Genomic DNA, 23956 nt, shown 5'->3' with positions numbered 1-23956 from the left:
TATCAAAGGCAAAGTTTTATCAAATTTCACTCAATTTCTTGATTGCTTAGGGCATAGCTATTCTTACCACCAAAGTGAATCTAACCTGAGAAATATATTTGATACTATTAGTGTGTCCACTTGCTTATCCAGGAAACATCTGTGAGCACCATCTGTTTTCTAGGCACTGTGCTATGGGATATAAAACAAATGTGGATACGGTCCCTGCCCTCAGGGAGATCATTCTTTAGTGAAAGGACAGAGAAGTGATGGATCATTATAGTGTGCTAGGCATCATGATAGAAAGGAGCACAGGCTGCTGTTGTGTATATAGAATATTGGAGGTGTTCAGCTCAGACCAGGAAGATTACAAGATAGAGAAGGTAACTCCTCAACTAAGTTCTGAAAGACCAGAGAGACTCTTCCTATGAAAAAAGGCAGTAAAGAGCTTGGGGGCCTCAAGTCCAACTGCTTTGTCTATCTACATAACCTGCTTCCTCTGTGAACACAATTCCTTTTCCGTAAATGGTGATGATACCAGTAGCTGCTCAAAGAATTGTTGAAAGGCTTCTATAGATAATTAATGTAAAGGGTTCAGCGAAGTGCCTGACATATTGCCTTTCATTAAACTCGAGTTATGATCAGTATTCTTAAAAGAAGTGTGGGAGAAGAACTGATCTGGGTATGGATGTGGCTTACGCAGAGCCCTTCCCTCCCTCCCAGTCTGAAAACGAATTGACTGTTAGAATAAGGAAGTAGCTAGAGATAAGGCTGGCCAGGGATTAAGTGTGGGGGAGGGGATGGGGTACAGATCCTACTAAATGGGCTTGGTAGAGTGGATTAGAAGGGGATAAGACCGATTTTGATGCAGGCTTAACTATAATAGCTAACGCCTTATTGAATGCTTACTGTGAGCCTCAGATTTCTAAGTGCTTTACAGGTAAAGCGACAACTCTTTGAGACGGTTGCTGTGGTGGTTCTTTGTTTACATATGAGGCACAGATAGGTTAAATAAGTAACTTGCCCCAAATTGCATAGCTAGATAGTGGGATGGAGCTGTGAGTAGAGCCCCAATGATGGAACTCCTCTGAGGGTATACACAGATCCCAGAAATATTAAAGAAGAATCAGTAGGACTTGATAATTGGAAGTGGAGAGGGAAGAAAAATGTAAGAATCAAGGGTGCCTCCTAGTTTCCTGGCTTGGGCAGGGGGAAGGGCCCTGGTACTCTTCTTGGTGTGGAGAACGAATACCAAAGGGAGAGGTAGAGTCAGAAAGGGAACATGGTGTGTTCACTCTGGCACCCTAGGATTTTGAGATTACTTTGAACCGTTGGATAGACAATTGGATACCCTGTCTCCATGAATGCAGAGCTGGAATTACTGATTTTGTAGACATTAGCCTATAGGCAAAGGTTGAAAACATGGGAGTAGATGTTTTCTGTTTACTTTTTAGTTTCGCCGTAGCAGGGAATAGATTTTTAAGCTTGCATTGCTTCCTTCCTTCATTATTTATTAAGCAGACTTTATCAGGCTCCTACAATGTACAAAGCAACTAAGTTAGGAGCTGTATATAAATAAGATATAAATGGTGTGTTCAAGTTGCTTGGAATCCACCTGGAGAGACAGAAAATCAGTTACAGTGCCACTGTGGATGGTATAAAACAGAAGTGTGTGCAAAGTGCTATGGAAATGCAGAGGAGAGATTGGCTGCTTATGAAATCATCACATAAGAAGGAACATTTGCCATAGATCTTAAAGAAGAAAGAGGACTTGGCCAAGTCGAGGAAGTGGGTAGGAAAAGGCATTCCTGGCAAAGCAACTAGCATATGCTTGTGGCAGGCATGCCTGGGAGAGCAGGTCAGTGTGGCCCACTGTCGGGCGTAGGAGCAAGTCCAGCTGCCTGGGGAGGAGGATACAAAGCAGGTGGTGGCCATACCTGAAGGGCCCTTGACGTTCAACCCAATAGTTAGGTTCCCAGTGGGGAGCCCGTGAAGGGGGTAATATGAGCAGGTCTGTGTTTTGACTGTAGATTCCTTCTTTGATGCCTCACGTAGGCTTCTGGTTTTTAAGGTCAGTTGTTTCTCTTTGTGACCAAAATAAAAACCAGCTGCTTTCCCCCGTTTTGATCTAATTCAGGGCAGATTCCCTTTTCTCAACGTCTGAATTCCTCAACTTTAGGTGACCTGTGTGTGGTCAGGAATGTATTGAAAGCAGTTATCCTCTGCTTGTCCTCATCTTTCAGTCAGTAGATTGCTGCTTTTGGTTCAGTTCACACAGTTGGCCTTTGTGACGTTGCCACAAATACCTTGTCTGGGTTTACTGCTCACTTGGCATTTGTTTCATCCTCATGACCAGGAATATGTAAAGGAACCGTGACAGCCATGTCCAGTTTTTTCCCTGGGGCTGACCTTGATTGCATCACGGAGCTGGCTGTCCCTGATACTGTGGAATAAAAATGAGTCTTCCACCGTAATTTGCGAAAGTTCCTAGAATATGGTTACTTAACAGGCTCACAGAGGCCTGAGGGAACTCTCTGACTAGTTGGGTTGAGCATAACTCTTTCTCCATACAGGCCTGCAGAGATTTCCTCATGTTAGCCCAGACCCATAGTAAAAAGTGGCAGAAGTCCCTTCAGTATGAAAGAGACCAGCGTATCCGACTGGAAGAGACCCTGGAACAGCTGGCGAAGCAACACAATCACCTGGAGAGGGCCTTCCGGGGGGCCACGGTGCTGCCGGCGAACACTCCTGGCAGTGCTGGTTCTGGAAAAGGTAAGTCACCTGGCTCTGGGGTGGCCCGTTCACATAGGAGCCAGGTGGTTTTCTGCCGCTGATAGCAGACCTGCAGACTCTCCAGGATCAGGGGTTTCTGTGCCAGGGAATCGGAGCTGTTTACTTCTCCTGCCATGTGTTCCTGTGCGGTAGTCGCAGTGTGGTCAAGATCCTGCTGGGCCGGGTTTTGGTAAATTGAGCCAAAGTAAACGAATGGCCTTCCTTCTCCTTACAGATCAGTGCTGCTCTGGCAAAGGAGACATGAGTGACGAGGATGATGAGAATGAGTTTTTTGATGCTCCTGAGATCATCACCATGCCCGAAAATTTGGGCCACAAGTAAGTTGTCCTTGACTCCTGCCAAAAAGAACACATCCGGCCATCAGAGTCGAGAAATGTTTCAGTGGTACTGTCGTGGTTGTCGGTGTTAACTAAGATCTGGACTCTTTTCCTTTAATGAGTGGAAAACTCTCACCTTTTTTCTATGAGCGAGTTCTCCAGAGATATTTGAATGCATGCATATTCTAATCTAAGTGTTGTCGTTCAGTTACCCGTTACTAACTTCGTGCAGTGTGCTTTGCACTCCACTTTGTAGAGACCTGGCGAGGACCAAACTCTAGTTGTTGATCCTTGTTCTAATTCCCGTATGTTTCCCACCTGTGTAGACGTACTGGCAGCAACATCAGCGGAGCCAGCAGTGACATCAGCCTGGATGAACAGGTAACATTCAGTTGGGAGCCATCGGATGGGAGACCTGGGCGTGATTCTCCAGGATTTGCTTGTAAAGCCCTTGTGAGAGACGGAAAATGCCCATTCTTTTTTAAGATGGGGGAAGGGAAGCATATAAATACCGGGTTTTTTGTTCTTTGTGGGTGATTGAATGGCTTTGTTTTGCCCTTAGTACAAGCATCAGCTGGAAGAGACCAAGAAGGAGAAGAGAACTAGAATACCGTACAAGCCGAACTATAGCCTCAATTTATGGAGCATCATGAAGAACTGTATTGGAAAAGAACTCTCGAAGATCCCCATGCCGGTGAGGCTCTTGCACACCTGCGCTCTGCCAGGAGGGCCTCTCGGGCCACAGTGGGAAGAGTGCTCCTGTGACAGCCCCACACACTTGAGAGGCAGTTTGTGTGTGGCGTGGTCTTTGTTACCCTTACCGTCAAAAAGTGTCCCTTAAAATTAGCTGCTTTAATGTAGTCTGTGGATCTGGTGTGTTTCCAGATCACGTTGAATCAGATGCATTTGTTTAATGACGTTTGTGAGCAGATTCCTAAGCTTGACATGCTGGGGGCATGCACAGATAAATGCAACATAGCTTCTGTGTTCAAAAAAGCATGTAGTTTAAAGGAGGCAGACATGAAAACAGGGAGAAAATTCTACTCTCTATGGTAGTGTTAACGGGAAGTACTAGCCATACGCAGGCTTGGGGAGCACAGAACAAAGACAGTCCGTTCTGTCTGGGAAGATGACGACCATCTCCATGGTGACGTTGGTGTTTGGGCTGACCTCCCTGCCTCCCTTCCTGCCCTCCTCCAGTCTGTCCACACTGTTGCCAAAATGATCTTTTTAAAATCACAAATGTAGTCATGTCACTCCTTAGCCTAAAATCCTTAACTGAATTCCTTCTTTGCTTTGAGGGTGATCCAGATTACTTAGTGAGCCTGACGCTTCTCCCTTGGACCAGGCTCCACCCACACTGCTGATCTAGTCATTCAGAGTCACTTTCAGGTGTGCTAGAGGCATTTTGGTTTCTCCCCCTCAGGGCATTTGCGCAGACTGCTCTCTCTGCCCAAACTTTCATCAGCTCCCCGGGAGTGCATTCGTGCTGTGGCTAATCGCCTTGAGGATTCAGCTACAACATTATGTCTGTTAGCAAGCTTTCACCCATGCATCCAGACAGGGTGAGAAGGCTCTCCCTTGTGTTCCAGCAGGTTCCATTGCTCAGTCATTGCACAGGCATTTACTGAGCTGCCTCCTGTCTGCCTGGTGTTATACCCATGTATCAGTTATGTTTGATTTAGGATCAATTTGAAGAAAAAAATCCAAAATCTGTTTGTCTAAACCCAGCGTCAGCAAACTGTGAGCCCCGAGGCTACATCTGGCGGCCATCTATGCAGCCTGCAAGCTAAGAATAGTTTTTATATTTTTAAATATCTCAAAAGAATAAAAAAGAAGATAATATTTCCTGATGTGAAATTTATATAAAATGTAGATGTTAGTGTCCCGTTAAGTTTTATTGGAACACGGTGATGCCTGTTCATGCGTGTATTGTCCGTGGCTGCCTTCATCCTACAGCAGCCGTGTTGAGCAGCTGTGACAGGGGCCATATGGGCCGTGTCATATGGGATAGTAAATATTTCGGCTTTGAGGGCCATATACATATTTACGATCTAACCTTTTATAGAAAAAAGCTGGTCAACCCCTACCTTAAGCAAATACTAGCTTAAGTCATCCTCCTGTTAAAGTCCAGAAGTAGGGGATCCCGGGCTGGTACCATACTCCACACTGTTGGGACCAGGCTTCTTTCTATCCTGTTGCTCTACTATCTGTGGCCTCGGTTCCTGGTTCTGAAGTGGCTGCTCTAATGGGGCCCATCAGAGTCTCATCCCAGTCAGCAGGAAGAAGGGAAGAGAAGGGTGTGCCCTGCCTGCGAAGAGTACTTCCTGGAAATTGCATGAACTACTTTCACTTCGGTCTCTTTGGCCAGAACTTAGATGGTCACAGGTGGCAGGGAGGACTTCTACCTTCGGTGGCGTGGCTTACTTAAACATGGGGGTGGGGGGTGTTTCTATTTCTTGCAGAAGAAGGGAAGAATGGAGAGTGGGGGTAGCATACAAAAATACTGAAAGTACTCTCCTCCCCTCTTGGGTCTTACGGACCAGAGTGTGGCTTCTGCTTCTCCACAGACTGCGTTCCTCATGGGCAGAGACTGTGTCTTACTGTCCTTCATATCTTTGTTGCTTAGCCAGTGCCTGGCACATGGATACCAGTTAACAAATGTCGAAGTCATTAATTAACTGGGTCTTAGAAAACAAATGGATTCATAGGTTAAGTGTGTAGGATTTCTGTTAGAAAAGTGTTGACTTCCGGACAAGAAAAGGCCATGGGTTAGCACCCTGGAGACACACAAAATTACTGGTTTACTGGGGGCCTGAAAAGAAGCCTCACTTTTCTGGTGCCTTGCAGAAAGTAGTGGGAGGTGGGCTGGAAAGGCGGGTCACTGCAGCCTCAGAAGTGCAGTTCTTGCTTAGAAATAACTTCTGCGTTTAGGTGACCTCTCTGTCTCCTTTACCATTAGTTCCTTGTTGACATTGCCACCAGGGGTGTGCAGTCCTGTACCTGTTTGCCAAAGCTCGAGTCCTCGCCCTTTGCCTGCCCTGTGGGGCGTCACAGGAGAGCTGGTTCCTCCAGGCTGTTTCTCAGGTTCTGTGCCTTGGCAGCTGGCTGCGCTCCACCAGTGCAAGGCACCAGTAGGAGTTGTGGGGGAGGGGGTTGGGGGGGAGAGGAAGGGAGGGACCCTGGCCATGCATTCTCCTGGGCAGTGCTTTGACGGTGGCTGCGTGGCTCTGGTTTCCACTGGACGGGCGCCCTGAGACTTCAGCCGCTGCTGCGTGCCTCTGGCCTCTGGGCCATGGTTCTCCCACTTGCTTCTCTTTGTTCCTCCAGCCCCGTGTCCATGGCCTCCTGCTGTTGTGATCTCCAAGCTGTCTAAGGTCTATCAGCTATGTAATGAATTCCCTCCTTTCTTCTGCTTTAAATTTGCAGGTTCATTTGTTTTCCTGTTGGGCCTCTGGCTGATAAAATGACCAATATGAAAATCTGGGCGCCTTTAGAGAAACCGTGGTTCCTGGAACAGTGATTGGGGCCAGGGCTGCGTGTGTGTAAAGAACAGTGAGGGCTTGAGGATGCACTGATTCCAGGCCCAGGATGTGCCCGTATGTCTTGTAGCTATCAGAGGAGCGCAGTCTTCATCCCGTGTTCCTCAACACTCATGGAAGCGTTACTTTGTGCTGCCTGAAATTCTGCCCCTGAGAGATTTTGTCAGCATAGTTTCTAAGTACCTTCTGTAAAAAAGACTCCGAGGATTAGAGCTGTGTTAGTCCATTACCCCTCAGTGTGCATTTTTTCTTTTGCTGTTTTTCTCTAAGTGTCTCTCAGCATCAAGAAGATGGTTTTGGAGTGTGGTGCCCTATTTTAGTTGAGGCAGGTTAGATCCCACTGATGAAGTCCCAGAACCTAAGTCAGGTTCGGAGCTGACGACTAAAGAAAGAATTCTTAAGACATCTTTGGTGCAAAATGGTGGTTTATTAAAGCACGGGGACAGGACCCGTGGGCAGGAAGAGCTGCTGCCCCGGGTTGTGAGGAGTGGTTGGTTATATACACAGGAGTTGGGTAGGTGAGGACAAAGGGGTGTCCAGAAGGGCTACTGGGGCAAAGAATACTATCAGGATATTGAAGGCTTGGTTACTATCAAGTAAAGACAATTGAGAGTCTCCTGGTGGAATGTTACATTCCTGCTATCAAGCATCCTTGTTAATGAGATTTAGGTTTAGAAGAAATTTAACTTTATTTACTTTTCCTTCTACTTCCACCTCCTTCGGTTTTTTATGGAGGGGAGGGTGACATTAGGGCTTGAGGAACTGAGTTCTGTGTCTTTGGAAATTGGGCTATTGATAAGGTAACTTCTTTGTTGTAATCTCAAGGACATTTGCAAACCAAGGGAGACTCCTGTCTTGCAGGATTGCGATCTCAGCAAGTTAACTATTTATCATTTTATGGCAGTCAGGGGTGCCTGAGGAATGCTACACATATGGAGGGGAGCGGATGAAGGGGAGGTGCAAGGCGCCAGCTTTTGCTTTGTCCTCAGCCAGCCTCCTGCTCCCTCATCACTACTGCCCAAAAGAGGAGTGGTTGGTTGGTTTTTTTTTTTTTTTTTTAAGATTTTATTTTATTATTTATTTGAGAGAGAGGGAGAAGAGGATGGAGAAACAGACTCCCCACTGGGTGGAAAGCCCAGTGCAGGGCTCCATCCCAGTACCCTGAGATTATGACTGGAGCCAAAGGCAGACATTTAACCAACTGAGGCACCCAGCCCCCCCCCCCCCCCAAAGGGAAGTGTTCTGTTGTTGGTCCAGTGACTCTTTGTTCACTGGGAAATTTTCACAGAGATGCTGGGTATATTTCTCAGAGAAAAAGCAGGCTGTAGCCTGTATTTCATTTTTTTAATGTATACATGCATAGACATAAACATGGCAATATGATGGGTATCTTTGGGTAACGGCATCTCAGGTAAATTTTTTTCCTTTTTAAAGTTTGTTGTGGTAAAAAATTACAAGACACTTCACCATTGGAAGGGCAGTAAATATTGGGGTACTATGTGGCTCAGAGGTTGGTGGGTAGAAGGTTGGACAAAAATGCAGAAAAAGAGGTGGGACCATAGGAAAGAGAAGAGTTTTTGTTTTAACTGAAATATTGCTCTAGGCCAGCTCAATCAATAGAAAGGGAATTGTTTTCCTCCTCCCTCTGTTCTTTGGATTCAGAACTCAGGCTAATGATATGCAGGCTTGTTCAGCGAGATTGCTGTATTGTAAAGCTAAAGTAAGCTTTGTGGGCTAGCCTGGAAAGCTAACCTGTTTTTATAGTAATTTTTTGAGTAGTAAAGTCATCTTAAATCCCAAACAGTCAGAGATGGGAGATGGAGAGATAATGTCTCTTTTGTTCACTTCTCTCTCTACTTGGTGGGATCTGGCACACATGGGGGCTCAACAGATATTTGTGGAATGCATAAGGGAACAAACGAACGAATGAACATCTCCCCTACAGAAGCACACATAAACTTGCTTCATCCTATGGTTGAGAGCCTTAAGTCGGCTCTGAAACTTGAAAGGCAGAAACACTCGAAGCCCCCAGTCAGCCCCGATCATGAGCACTGCTGTCCAGAACACAACTGCCCAGCCTCAGAGAAGAAACCAGATCCTGGCCTAATGTAGAACTGAATCAGTAATTAGCAACTGAGGCATACTTGGGTGGCTTAGTTAAGTGTCTGCGTTTAGCTCAGGTCATGTTCCTGGGGTCCTGGGATCAAGACCTGCATCGGGCTCCTTACTCAGTGGGAGTGGGCTTCTCCCTCTCCCTCTGCCCCTCCCCCCACTCCTGCTCACTCTATCTCACCCCCCCCCCCGCAAAAAAAATCTTAAAAAAAAATTAGCAATTGTCTCATCCAGGAGTAAGAAGCTAACTTTCATAATATTTTCTTTTCACCAGTCAGGACAAGCCTGTACTTAAAATTCACTACCCTTTCTTTTCTTCCTTAAGAATTTTAAATACCTCACTTCATCTCTGGGTATACTTGTGCTAAAATACATTTCTTCTTTTATTCATTCTTTCTATACCTATTTGATGATAGTTTCCTGTGGGTGAGGCATCAATGGCTCTCGGATATGCAGGGATGAACAAACAGGCACGGTTCCCATCTCAAAGAGCTTGCAGTCAGTGAAGTAAATGAAAACCTTGATTTATACCGCTCATTGACATGGACAGTTGACCAGGGAGGGTGCATCGCTTGTAGGTTAGATCTTAGAGCCGGTCTCCTGAGCAAAGGCCTCTTTTCTTCCCAGTGATTTGCTTTATCATCTTAACAACCTGATATGTCTCTCTACCTGCAAAAACATTCAACTGTCTCTTATAGACGTGTGGGCAAAGTTTTTAAATCTGTTCTTTTCCTGACAGGTGAACTTTAATGAGCCCTTATCCATGCTTCAGCGCCTTACTGAAGATCTGGAATACCATGAGCTGTTAGACCGAGCTGCAAAATGTGAGAACTCTCTAGAACAGCTCTGTTATGTTGCAGCTTTCACCGTGTCCTCCTACTCCACTACTGTCTTCCGTACCAGCAAGCCATTCAACCCACTCCTTGGGGAGACTTTCGAGCTGGACCGATTAGAGGAGAATGGGTACCGATCCCTCTGTGAGCAGGTAAAGGGGCCTCAGGACTGGGACACATTTGCTTTGAAGAAAGGGATCATTTTGGTTGATACCTCTAGGTGCTACTTTTTCATAAATTCAGTCCCTTTCATCCCAGACTGGCTTCTTTTCCTTTAGGGCTTCAACCCTGGAGGCCCTGGTATTCACCTACTGTTGTGGGTATACAAATATCAAGTGTGCATTTTGGGTGTTTATCACCAGTTCACAGGCAGAATCTTTTCCTTCTCCTCTTCCCTGTCTTAATTTGAACCACTGATTTCTCCAAGGTGAGTCATCATCCCCCTGCTGCTGCACACCATGCCGAGTCCAAAAATGGCTGGACGCTGCGTCAGGAAATCAAAATCACCAGCAAGTTCCGAGGCAAATACCTCTCCATCATGCCCCTCGGTAAGGCTGCCATCTGTGTAAGGAGGAAAGATTTTCTGGCTGGAAAGAAGTGGTCACTGCTTTGACAGTCAGGAGACTGGAGGTCTAATTTGGGTACCGAACCTTAACTCGCCAGCTCTGGGCAGGTCATTTCACTTCTCAGCTGTCAAATGAGTGAGGAGGCAGGAGATTATTTAAGGGTCCGTCCAGTCATCAATGCTTCTTAGTTATATCTAATCTTTAAGTATCATTTTAGAATATAAAATCTGGCATGCTTAAAACTCTTTCTCTTAACCAGTGTTGTTGCCCCCACTACTCTAGAAATCAGCTTCATTCCATAAATCACAACTCCTGTGACTGCAAGGTTAGGTTTCTTGGGCGGTCCCTTCCCCTTTTTTTTGTCTCCTTTCTCCCCTCTGTCTTCCGCCACTGGAAAGGTGAGGTATCATTTAGGTAATGGCTGAACTCCAGGTAAGAGGAAGCTTCATTTAAAAGATCTTACTGGATTACAAGTTAATTGTGCACCAACATCAAAAAGATCAGGCCTGGGAATAGGAGTCCTAATATGCAGTATTAGAGAGTCTGTACTTGAGGGGAAATGAGGTTACAAAGTGTCGTAGTGATTCTCGAGGTTCTCTTGAACCGGAGCAGCCACATTTGGCTGTGAGTGTCCAGAAGAGTGAATGCTGAAAAAGATACAAAGCAGACAGAGAGAAGCCGAGTAGCTAGCTGCCTAGAGACAGAGCGGTCAGTAATTGCCTGAGCTCCTGGTGGCCTTCCATTTCCTGGTTCTAGTCTGTCATGAGGTGTGGCCTTAGTGCTGGGTTAGAGTCATCTTCTTTAGTAAATTCCCCTTTCCTCTCAGAAATACAAAATGTAGCAAGTATAGAAATGAGAAAGTGTCTAGAAAATAAAAATTAGAAAACAAGTGCAGGAGTGTTTGTAATATATTAAAAGGAGAAAAGAAACAGGAGTGTTAGCTCTACCACCTCGTGGCTGATAGGCAAAGACTCTTAGATGAAAAGGTCACTGAGTGGTTTTGGTCTTGATGTTTACTGAGGACCTTAGAAAAGGTTCAGATTGCTAACTGTCTTTGATGCTAACAATTTCAGAAGTATCTGGTTAAGAGTAGTTCAGCTTGGGGTGTTCTAACCTGATGTACAGAACTAGGATGTCAATGGTCATATTGCAATATGACTTTTACCCATGGAGAAGTTGGAGACCCCCTGAGGATCTCCAAAGGGATGGGTTATTTTTAATTCTAAGGAAGGTTGTATACATTTTAAAAGTAGCAATAGGGGTGCCTAGGTAGCTCAGTCGTTAAGCATCTGCCTTCACTCAGGTCCTGGGTTCGGGCCCGTGTAGAGCTCCCTCCTCAGTGGGGAGCCTCCTTCTCTCTCTCCCTTGGTAGCTCCCTCTGCTTGTTCTCTCTCTGACAAATAAATAAATCTTTAAAAATCTTTAAAAGAAAAGAGTCAAATTTTTGTACATAGTATTTATTTACTTGTTTTAAGATTTTTATTTTTAAGTAATAATTTAATAAATAATTTTCTCTACACCCAGTGTGGGGCTCAACCTCACACCCAGAGATCAAGAGCTATGTGCTCCACCAACTGAGCCAGCTGGGGCCCTAAAAAGACATTTAAATGGGTGTTATTTTACAGCATTGGCGCTCTCTAACCCAAGGAGAATCACAATTAGGGAATACGAATGAAACAACCAGTCATCCTGTTGATCTCCGTGTCATTGACACTATGGGGCTCCATGAATCTTGCATTTTGCTCCCAAGTGGCATTTTACTAAAAAAAAAAGTCTCCTTATATATTTTATTCATTCTTGCAGTTTCTACTTTTTGACTAGAGTGATTACTTATAATCAATTACTGATTAGGTAGGATTTATATCTGCCATTTTTGTTTTTTGAGTTTTTTGTTTTTGTTTTTTGTATATCTTCTTTTTTTGTTCCTGTCTTCCTCTACTAGTTCCTTCTTTTGTGTTAAATTAGATATTTTTCTAGTTTACCATTTTAATCCTGTTGTCTTTTACTATATTTTTAAAGGTATTTTTGTAGTGGTTATCCTGGATAGTATAGTTAACATCTAAGTATCTTGTTCAGATTAATACTAATTTAATTTCAATAGACACGAAAACTTTGCAACTATATAGATCCAGTATTTTGTCCTCCTTTGTGTTTTTATTTTTATGTAAATTATGTTTTATACATTATAATCCCATCAGCATAGTTTTATGACTTACTTTATAGGTGTGTCTTTTAAATCATACAGCAGAAAAAAAGTTGCAAGCAAAAAATACATTTATACTTTTTTTTTTAAAGATTTTATTTATTTATTTGACAGACAGAGATCACAAGTAGGCAGAGAAGCAGGCAGGCAGAGAGAGAGGAGGAAGCAGGCTCCCTTCAGAGCAGAGAGCCCAATGTGGGGCTCAATCTCTATTTCACAGAGAGAGATCACAGGCAGGCAGAGAGGCAGGCAGGCAGAGAGAGAGGAGGAAGCAGGCTCCTTTCAGAGCAGAGAGCCCAATGTGGGGCTCAATCCCAGAACCCTGGGATCATGACCCAAGCCAAAGGCAGAGGCTTAACCCACTGAGACACCCAGGCACCCCTGCTATCCAGTGTCTTTTCAGTTCAGCCTGAAAGACTTCCTTTAGAATATGTCTTGAAGGGAAGATATGCTAGCTATGAATTCTTTAAGTTTTTGTTTGTCTGAATGTCTTAAATTCTTTTTATATGAAGGATAGTTTTGCTGGCTGTAGAATTCTTGGTTTGATAATTTTTTTTCTTTCAGCATTATTGGATATGTCTTCCTGCTGCCTTCTGGCCTCTGAAGTTTCTAATAATCTTATTGAGGATTGTGTAAATGTGATGCATCACTTCTGTCTTAGTGTTTTCCAGATTCTTGCTTTGTCTTTCAGTAGTTTGATTATGGTGGGTTCTGGCGTGGCGCTCTTTGAGTTTATCCTGTTGGAGTTCAGTGATTATGTATATTGATGTTTTTCATCGATTTGGAATTTGGGGCCATTATTTATTTATTAACTGCTCCAATTGTGGGGTTTTTTTTGTTGGTTGTATGTTTGTTTTGTTTTGTTTTAGAGAGAGCAACCAGGGAAGGGACAGAGGGAAAGGGGAAGAGAGGATCCCCAGCAGGCTCCATGCTCAGCGCGGAGCCCAGTGCAGGGCTTGATCTCACGACCAGAGATCATGACCTGAGCCAAAACTATAAGTCAGATGCTCAACCAACTGAACCACCCTGGGGCCCCCTTAACTGCTCCAATGTGAATACCACCTCAGGCGGCTACTGTGTTAAATAATTCTTATTGGCTGTTTTGATCGTCACGCCTGGGAAAAGGCCGCGTGAGGTGAGCAGGTGCTGAGTCAGGTGAGATAAGGAAAAGCCCTCACGCAGGAACCACCAGACAGGTCAGGCAGTGACCGTTCCTTGGAGATTGAACTTCTAGGGAGCTTCAAACCGTCTGTTTCTCCAGTGGTTGCTAGGCTGCTTGCGGGTTTTATCTCTACCGTGACTGTGAGGCTGCAGGTTTTCAAGGCTACTGCCAAGCTGGGGAGAGGAGGATGGAAATAGGGCAAGTTAAAATGCCACAAAGCTCATTTTTCTTACTGGGATTCTGAAAAAGTTGATTTGGTTAGTTTTTGCCTAGTGTTCGTAACTCATTTTATGGAGGAACAGATATATAAAGTCCTTCTGTGAGCATTCTGAAGTGCCTATCTTCCTTTTCATATATTTTAAGCACTTCAATTTTTAGATCTTTATCTCACTGTCAAGTCTCCGAGACACAAATATTATATAAAGGAAGGCAGTCATTGGGCTTTCTTTGTTTTTCCACTATCCCTGGGAGCTGGAAAGGATACTTTACAGAAAAACAGGTGCATCAGCAGGGTGGGACATAAGGTTATGGTATTGGGGAGTACAGATATTCTGAACTTATTTTGAACTTCAGCTCTGGCCCTTACTAGCTGTGTGACCTTGGGGAAAATTACCTCTCTGAGCTCAGAGCCTTTGTTGATAAAAGGGGGATGTGGTAGGCTAAATAATGCCCCCCTCCTCCCAAAATAATGTCCACATCATAATCCCTGGAACTTGTGAATATCTCACTTCTCATGGTGAAAGGAACTTTGTAGGTGTGGTTAAATTAAAGATCTTGAGATGGGGAGGTAATTCTGGAGTATTTCTATAGGCTCAGTACAATCACAAAGGTTTTTCTGAGAGGGAGGCTGGAGAATCAGAGGCAGTGATGACAGAGGCAAGAGTGATGCTGGGAAGAGACCACAGGCCAGAGAATGCAGGTGGCCTCTGGTAGCTGGAAAAGGCAAGGAATGAATCTCGTGTAGGGCCTTTGGAGGGAACACAGCCTTCTGATGCCTTGATTTTAGATTTCTGACTTCCAGCCATGTAACAGTCTTAACAACCGTGTTGTTGTAAGCCGTAACGTTGTGGCAGTTGGTCCCAGCAGCAATAGAAACAAATACAGGGGATAACAGTGCCCATAACTGAGGTGTCAGCAGGTATTTGCGTGCCCACTGTACGCTGGAAACTGTTCTCGGTGCTGTGGGTATGTAATGGTGGGCAAAAGCCACTTTGCCCTCATTTAGCTTGCATTCATTTCTTTCCTTTTCTTTTCTCTCTCTCCTTTTTTGTTTTTTTCTTTTTTTTCTTAAGAGAGAAAGAGAGTGTGGTGAGTGGGAGGTGGGGAAAGACAGAAGCAGGGGAGAGAGAATTTCAAGCAGACTCCATACCTAGCACAGAGCCCAATGTGGGGCCCAATCCCAACACCTGAGCCAAAATCAAGAGCCAGTTGCTTAACAAACTGAGCCACCTAGATACCCCAGCTTGCATTCTTTTCTTAAGCAGACAAAAAAGTAAACAAACACCGAAATTATAATTATTGTCAATAATTATTTAATTTTATATGGTAGTGATTCTATGAAGAAATAGAGCAAGGAGAGATGGGGGTGAGTGGCAGAGAAAGGAGTGGAGTGTGTTTGTGGTTCCTTGGACAAGGTCACCAAGGAAGTTCTCTCTGAAGAGGTTATATTTGAGCAGAGACCTATCTAATAAAAAGAAGCCAACCAGAAGAAGATCTGGAGAAGTGTGTCGCAGCAGAGAGAACCCCTTTAAGATAAAGGCCCTTGAGAGGGGGGCAAGCACAGCACACCCGAGAAGCATAAAGGCCACAGCAGCTTCCCAGAATGATCCGAGCAGTTGGCAGGGGCCAGATCTTGTAGGGATTTTGTACATCAGGGAAAGGAGTTGAGTTTTGTTTTCATTGCAGTGGGAAGAAATGGAGAGATTTTATACAGTGTGGTACGTTGACTTGACATGTTTTAAATGGATCGCTTTAACCAGAGACTCAAAGCTGACTATGGTAGAAGCTGGGACCAAAACAGAGTTGTTAGCTTCAGGCAAGAGATGATGGTGGCTTTATTATTTTATGTTTTTTAAATTTATCGATTTGTAGAGAGAGAGAACGAGCAAGCAAGCACAAGCAGGGGGAGCAGCAGGCAGAGGAAGAAGCAGGCTCCCCACCTAGCAGGGAGTCCAACATGGTACTAGATCCCAGGACTCTGGGATCTTGACCTGAGCCAAAGGCAAACGCTTAACAACTAAGCCAGCCAGGGTCCCTGATGGTGGTTTTAGACAGGTGGAAGAGGTACTGAGCAGGAACTGAGCATATGTTTAGGTGGTACAGATATTTGAAAGGTGGTTGTGAAGACTAAATGAGCTAATATTTGAGGAGAGCATACCCAGTGCCTGGGACACAGGAGATGCTGTCAGCAGGACAGCTGCCGTTGCCCATGGTGTCATTGTCATTACTGCTGATAACAGCCATCCGGGCTGTTTTAATCTCTTATACAAGAAAGACAGAAAGACACATAATTAGTCTTCTGTGCATCAGTGGTTACAGAGGGAGCTTAGACTTAACACTGGTCCTGTAACTGTATTAGTCAATATGTATATAAAGATATACACATAGGGGCACCCGGGTGGCTCTGTTGGTTACGCATCTGACTCTTGATTTTGACTCAGGTAATGATCTCAGGTTCCTGGGATCGAGCCCCGTGTTGGGCTCCACGCTCAGTGAGGAGTCTGCTTGAGTTTCACTCTCCCTCTGCCCCCACACCTCCACTTGTACACATGTGTACACACACTCTCACTCTCACTCTCAAATAAATAAAATCTTTTTAAAAAGATATACATATATGTATAGTTCTTGTATATATGTATAAGTTCTTAATTATTTTGGATCTCTAGTCACTTCTGTTCACCTCATTTTTTTCGTTTGGTATGTGAAATGAACTCAGAGGGACAAGAGAAGATTGTATCTCCTGAGTGCCCGTTATGTTTCAAGCATTTTACTGGGCAAATAAACAGTATTTACTGTACAACAAGTTGTGCTTATTCCAAGTCTACAGATGACGAAGCTGAGGCCAAGGAAAATTACAAATCATGAAGGATATATTACTCTAATGCAGTTCTTTGCTAACCGCTCAGATTCATGCAGACCCCGTAAGTCAAGGGCACAGGCTCCAGCAAGACTGCCCTCACCTCAGGGGCCAGCCACACGTTTGGGGGTCCCCAGGCCCTCTGTACTTCTGACCAACTGGCTTTACTTTCGTTAATTTGCTAGGATGACTCATAGAACCCAGGAGAGAACTATCCTCACTATCATAGTTTCATTATAAAGGGTACAAATCAGGACTGGCCAAATGGAGAGACACATAGGGCAAGGTCTGCAAGTGTCCTGAACTTAGAGCTTCCGTGCCTTCGCTCATGGAATCAGGGCCCATAATCCTCCTGGCGCATTGATGTGTTCACAAACCAGGAAGCCACAACAAGCTCCACTGTCCAGATATTTTACTAGGGTTTCATTAGGTGGGCACGATTGAACTATTGGCCCCATGACTACACTCAATACCCAGGCCTCCTTCCCTCCGGGAAGGGAATACCATTCTGGGAATGGTAGAGAAGGGAAGGGAAATCCATCTGATAGCAAGTGATTCAAGGCCCCAAGTCTCTAACACAGTTGATTTTTCTGGCCTGACTCATCCTGAGCATAAGCTATCCAGAGGCCCACCGTGTTACTTCACTGACATAAACTCTTAAGGCGCCATGAATAACAAGGATACTGCTATCCCTTGGGAAGGTCTAGGGGTTTAGAGGTTCCCTCCCAGGAACCATTTTCAAAGTCAGGCAAATTCTTCATTATATAGCCTGGGGTCACACCTCTAATGAGTGCTGGATCTGGGATTCAGTCCATTTCTGCCTGATTCCAAAGCCCCTGCTCTATCCACGACTCCATTACTGTCAAGGCCCTTAGGAAAGTGGTTTACTTCAGGTCCCACAGCTAGTTACTAATAAGAAGGCCTGGCCCCCGGGCCTCACTACCCACGTGTGCTCCTTTCTGCGGTTCACTTTTATTTCTTCATGTTGGGGCAGATTTGACCTGTTCTTGTACATTTTGCAACTTGTGTGGCAGGCACAGTTGGTGAAAAGATTGGAGCTTTTGCTTTCATTTCTATTTCTACAATTCCAGAATATTGCTTCCTAGCTACGCGCTATCAGTTGTCAGTGTTGGTCATCATTTAGTTATAGTTCATTCATAAATTTAAAAATGAAGTGAAAAAATTCAATCAGTGCTTCTAACATTTAAGAAGATTATAAAGCCCTTTTGGTTTATTATTTTCCTTTTAAAAGTAAGAACTGTTAATAGAAGAAAATCAATCCATTGTTACTTGTAGTGAACATGGTGGTATTATTCTAATACTTGTCTTAATTTGAGTACCTCTCTCTGTTTCCAGGTAGCATCCACTGTATTTTCCATGCAACTGGGCACCACTACACTTGGAAGAAGGTTACCACAACGGTGCACAACATTATTGTGGGCAAGTTGTGGATAGATCAGGTAAGCAGAGGTGCCCAAAGTGTTCTGAAGTTCAGGAGAATACGTTCATAGGTACATCTGTGCAGTATCAAGGACATGTGAACTGGCCCCACACTGTTGTTACTGATTTATCCATTTCTCCTAAGGAATTGCTCTCAGCCAGAAGCCCTACCCTGACCTCCCAAGTTTCTATACCACAGATTATTTCTTATGAATGACCAATTTATAACATTCATTCTGTAACTTCTCTACCAGGACTATGTTAGCTACTATGAAAGTTCAACAAAATAATAAACACGACTCTCACTCTTCATCCTTTCATTATTTATCAGACATGACTGCTAGGCAGAGGGCTAGGTCTTAGGGATACAAAGCCAGATAAGACATTGTCCTTCAAAGAGTTATTGTATCATTGGCGACAACATGACAAATAGGTATAAATTGAAAAGTGTTAACAAAATATGCTAGTGTTAAGAGCTGTACTAAGGGGTCACCTGGGTGGCTCAGTGGGTTAAACCCTCTGCCTTAGGCTTGGGTCATGATCCCAGGGTCCTGGGATTGAGCCCTGCATCAGGCTCTCTGCTCCGCCGGGAGCTGCTTCCTCCTCTCTCTCTGCCTGCTTCTCTGCCTACTTGTGATCTCTCTTTCTCTGTCAAATAAATAAATAAAATCTTTTATAAAAGAAAAAAAAAAGAGCTGTACTAAGATAACATCTAAATAATTGTCAGTTTGCTCTTAAGATGATGGTTGCAATAAATTCAGAAAAGAAAGGGAATACTCTCTGGCAGTCAGGAAAGCCTACATGGTAGATGTGGGAGTTAAGCTGAGGTTTTGTTGTTGCCGTTGTATTGTTTCATTTTAGATTTTATTTATTTATTTTAGAGAGGTGGGGCAAGCAAGGGGGAGGGGCAGAGAGAGAGAAGGGGGTAGAGAGAATCTCAAGCAGATTCCACACTAAGCACAGAGCCCAATGCAGGGATTTGATCTCACAGCTCTGAGATCATGACCTAAGCTGAAACCCAAGAGTTAGTTAACTGATTGAGCCACCCAGGCGCCCCAAGCTGAGTCTTAAAGTGGTTTGGAATTTAGAAGATAGAGGAGAAAATAAAGTGTAGAAAGGCCTGTTATATGTAACCTTGTAATTGTGAGTAGAGTACTTTGACTTAACCACAGAGTTCATGAAGGGTTTGAGTGGGGGCTTGGTTGGGAAAGGTACATTATTATGTGAATATCAGTATATGTGCTGAAAGGCAAATCTTGTCACCTAACATGGGACACATGATTGACAGAAAACCAGAAGGCCATTTGATCTTGATCCCAATCTGGAATACCAAGGTTCCGAAGGGATTTCACAGCTTGTTGGGGTCGGCTGAGACTGGAATCCTTAACCAAGGGAGTCTGAAAGTATATGATGGAAAAGTGAAGAATTATAAGGCGTGGGGTCTGGCAGATATTCAAGTCCTCCGGTCTTAATAAAATCAATCCATGATGCTTTTTATTTTATAGTCTGGTGAAATTGATATTGTGAATCACAAGACGGGAGACAAGTGCAATCTTAAATTTGTTCCTTATAGCTACTTCTCTCGTGATGTAGCAAGAAAGGTAAGAGAAGTTGGAGTTTAAATGTTTTTCTTTAGTGTGTGTCTCTTAGAAAGCCTACTCTTTGGGGGCTGGTATAGATGATGGATCAGGAGATAGTCTAAACATATGTATCTCCTAAATATGTATGTGGTGATTTTAAAAAAAGGCGACGTAAAGGAGAAAGTCAGCAGGAAGGGGGACTAGATTGCATTACCAAACCAAATCATTGTCTTTTCTGGTAAAGACATTAAATAAGAAAGTAAAAGTCAAGAGCAAGGAGAGATTGAAAATGGGAAACACCAATAGACCAATAGACCAATAGAAGGATTTCAGGAAGAAGGATGGGCAGTTTGACCGCTGTGAGGTCTAAGCGCGAGTCCTGTGTCAACACCATAGCGGAATTGCGCCTTGAGTTTGATGGAGAGTAGAGAAGAGCTGGGGAGTTAAATCTGTTTGTGGCTGTCTCTGAAGAAAGAAGAAAATACCAGAGAGAAGAGAAAACCATAGAAAGAAGAAAATACCATAATTCTGAGTACCATTCAGATCCTTTTCCTGCATATATCATTGCAACGAAAATCCCTATACAACAAAATGATGAAACCACAACTCATGGCTCATTTATTTTAAGCAGCTCATAAAAGTTTACCAAAACAATTTTGGTGTTCCATGGTGTTTGTTGTAGCAGAATTGAACCAATATTGACCATAGGACCTTTGTTTCCAGAATAGTCAGGTAAGCTAACCCACAGTGAATGCCGTACTCCAAAGCCCTACTTTCCATCATTGTAGGTAACAGGGGAAGTGACAGATCCATCAGGAAAAGTTCACTTTGCCCTTCTGGGGACATGGGACGAGAAAATGGATTGTTTCAAAGTACAACCAGTCGTTGGGGAAAATGGGGGTGATGCTCGGCAGAGAGGCCATGAGGCAGAAGAAAGCAGGGTCATGCTATGGAAAAGGAACCCTTTACCGTGAGTATCAGTATGCATGCTGTCCAGGTAATACTTTGACCTCCACCTTGGAGCAGTACTGATAGCATTTCTGCCGGCCTTTCCACTTAATTATGTGAGGGATCAAGCCAGGGAAATAAGAACCTTTGGAGAGATTACCAGAAGGCCGTCACCATATGATTTGGGTTGTAATGGGCTTTGTCAAGAAAATTGAAACTAACCAAGTCACATCTGCCAAAAAATATTCATAATTTAGAGCAAAGTGACTCAGAAGCAGCTAGAGGAGAAAGATGCCTACCACCTGTTAACAACTTAGCCTGAGACCCAGTGGCAATATAAAGGTTCCTGAGGTCATATTCTGGAATTCGGAATGAAGATGGAGGCCATTTGTCTCCTGTCATTTCCTATGTTCAGTCTATAGTAAGAGCCAAGATTATCCCAGAAGGAGGTTACAAAGAAAGCAAAGGAAATAAGAATAAGGAATTTTCATTCGGTAGGTTTCATTTTTCCTAAGGCATTTCTTCCTAATCTCCGCTGAGCACAGCACAAGCCCAGTAAACTCCTGGAGCGAGTGATGCCCAGGGAGGGCATGGGGATGGTCCAGTCTGGTTCTCTGCTGCAGGAGGGGAACCTGCCACCGTCCTAGAGTCCATCTGTAGAACAGCTTTGAGGAGGCCGTCTTTTGGCAGGGTGCTTGGTTGTTGCTCCTTAGTAAGGGCCTGGGCTCTGGCCTCACCCTTCATCTTTCTCCTCCTTGATTTGTAGGAAGAATGCGGAAAACATGTACTACTTCTCAGAGCTTGCTCTGACGCTCAACGCCTGGGAAAGCGGCACCGCCCCCACAGACAGCCGATTGCGGCCTGACCAGAGACTGATGGAAAACGGGCGCTGGGATGAAGCCAATGCTGAGAAGCAGCGCCTGGAGGAAAAGCAAAGACTTTCCAGAAAGAAGAGAGAAGCAGAAGCTATGAAAGCCACAGAGGATGGTAACGAATCCATCTTCCACTCTCTTGATGGGTAGAGAATCATTTGGAGTGTTTCTGGCTCTCAATCTGTTTTTCTTTACCTGCTTTCCCTTTTAGGCACACCCTATGATCCCTATAAGGCGCTGTGGTTTGAGCGGAAGAAGGACCCTGTTACCAAGGAGCTAACCCATATTTATAGGGGAGGATACTGGGAGTGTAAGGAAAAACAGGACTGGACCTCATGCCCGGACATTTTCTGAAGTGGCAGCAACGAGAAGGTGGAGGATCCAAAGGAGAAGAGGACAGAGGATGTGCGGGAAAGCTGGCGTTTGGGACTCTGACCGATCGCCTTCCTCCAGTTTGTCTGTCTTAACCAATCATTTTGTCCAAATCAATCACCAGAAGCAGACACCAGTGGTGGTGATTGGCTGGTTGCCTTAGCTGATTGAAACTGAAATCGACTTACTAGGTACCTGCGTGTGTGAGGGGGAGGCTGAGTGGCCGGAGTGGGGCGCTGCTCCACTTCCGCGGTCAGGTGTTCCTGGCTCGTCCTCCTCCCTCTGCCCCCACTTTAGGATGACGTCATTCACCCTCCCCTGTAGCATCCTGCTCAGCCAAGGTCTGCGTGAGGTGATGATTCGGGGGCATTTTGGTGCTGTTCAGAGCGAGAGCTGAATTTAGAAGCTCCTTGAAAGGAGCACGTAAGACTTAACCAACGGAGGCATCGTGAATGACCGCGGTGGAGCTTAGGCATGGCGTCTCGAGATGGGGTCCCGCACGGGGTCAGTCTCATGGGGCGTCTGCCCCGATACAACTGCAGTATCAGAACAGTTGCAGGGGGACTTGTCTTGTAAGATTGGAACACTCAGACATTTCTTGGAAGTTTCTATCTTCCTTTGTGTAACCTACCCTTCTGCTGTCCTCTATCTTTGACAGCAACCGAGGCCACTTTGGGGGTTGGTAGGAGGGTTGTATTATCCTACAAGGGAATTTATGGACTTGCTCACACAGGGAACTTGTGAGAACACAAGGCAGGGTAGAAAAGGCCGCTAGCCACTTTGCTTTCCCAGGTCCTCCTCACCTGCGCTCTTCATTGCCTTTCTTGCTCCTCCCTCTCTCTTCCCGCCTCTCTCTCTCAGCGCAATACCGGTTTGGGTCTGTGCCCCCGGGTGGAGCAGAGCATTACCTATCCCACTCTGGTATGATTCCGAATTTGAGAGAAGGAGTTAATTTGAAACAAAAGTTTTCACCATCTCTCAAGCCCCATGGACTGGAGCCACCTCTCGAATAATGTGTTAAATATCTGTATATTATATATATGTAGAGAAAAATCTAATTTTTTTGTTTGATTTTCCTTCTTCCCATTAAGAATCTTGTTTTTTGATATCCTTTATCTCCCTGGGACTCTCTCTTGGACACACTGATGTGGAATGGAGCCTCCCCTGTTTTCCCTCTCTTAGGGGCAGACAGACTCAGACCCTAAGCAGGATCACCTCCGGCAGTTACTGAACAGGGACTCGATCCCGGGTCTGTATCACGGAGTGCCCGCTGCTGTCTAAGTTCTGCTCTCCTAATGACCTGAGTCTTGAAAATGAAATCCCAACTCTTTCCTGCCTTTTTCCTTTCTTTTTTTAGGAAGAGCATGGGTAGAGAGTCAGGACAGTAGTTTCCAGTTTAATTCTGCCTCTGCCCAAATCCCACCATACACAGCTGATTCCCAAAAGACACTTCTTCCTAGGACGTGGGGCTGAAAGTGCTGTCACGTGGGGTGGGTAAGAGAACTACTCCTGTGGGGCCCTGGCTTCCTTCATTTTGTGTTCTGTATTTGTTTCAATTGTCTTGTTCAGGAATCCGCCCCTGTGCAGCCCACCCTTGGTTGAGGATCACAAATTGAGGTGCCTTCCTTGTATGCTTTCTGTTCGTGTATTTCGTTTCTGTTCCTTAACTGCTGAGCCTCAGCCAGTGTGGGTCCTGGGGGAAATACCATTCCAGAGGAAGCCATCCCTGCATGGAAATTGGATTTATACTGGGTAAATTAGTACTTCTATTCCTTCCTCGCCATTCCTCCCTTCCTAGCTGTGAGGCACTTGAGAGACGGGCAACCACTGCGGAGTTTCCTCCCAAGACCCCAACTCCCAAGCTAAGCGCGGGATTGTGCTGGGGCTTCTTTCAAGGAGGCCTGCTAAGGCCGTGACCTTTCGGGGGGTTTTAGCCAGAGCAGGAATTCCTCAACCAACTGAACGTCTCTGCGTTATCCCCCACCTTTCTCTCTTCTTCCACCATCTGCACTACATTTCCCAGCCTGATCCCCAGTCCGATTCCTGCTAATGGAGAAGCTCTGAGTCCTTCAGGTGAAATGAAGTCACATCAAGACAAAACTATATATATTTTCATTTTTTTTGCCTTATTGTGTTTTTTTCCAAGAAAACTACTAAATTA

General features: G+C 44.7%; 1 protein-coding gene across 1 annotated transcript in view; it reads left to right on the top strand.

Moving 5' to 3' along the window:
- OSBP (oxysterol binding protein) overlaps positions 1-22853 on the top strand; it is a 32615-nt gene extending 9762 nt beyond the window's left edge. Inside the window, exons 4-14 of the mRNA XM_032356782.1 lie at positions 2553-2751; positions 2987-3089; positions 3416-3470; positions 3652-3783; positions 9483-9728; positions 10004-10124; positions 17940-18043; positions 19529-19624; positions 20392-20573; positions 21318-21538; positions 21635-22853. Coding sequence (XP_032212673.1) covers positions 2553-2751; positions 2987-3089; positions 3416-3470; positions 3652-3783; positions 9483-9728; positions 10004-10124; positions 17940-18043; positions 19529-19624; positions 20392-20573; positions 21318-21538; positions 21635-21777 — 1602 coding nt within the window. The 3' untranslated portion in view covers positions 21778-22853. The remainder of the gene's footprint in view (positions 1-2552; positions 2752-2986; positions 3090-3415; positions 3471-3651; positions 3784-9482; positions 9729-10003; positions 10125-17939; positions 18044-19528; positions 19625-20391; positions 20574-21317; positions 21539-21634) is intronic.
- Positions 22854-23956: the final 1103 nt, after the last annotated feature.

The sequence above is a fragment of the Mustela erminea genome, chromosome 9 (assembly GCF_009829155.1).
Source record: "Mustela erminea isolate mMusErm1 chromosome 9, mMusErm1.Pri, whole genome shotgun sequence".
Lineage (NCBI taxonomy): Eukaryota > Metazoa > Chordata > Mammalia > Carnivora > Mustelidae > Mustela > Mustela erminea.
This window is presented reverse-complemented; position numbering and strand designations above follow the sequence as displayed.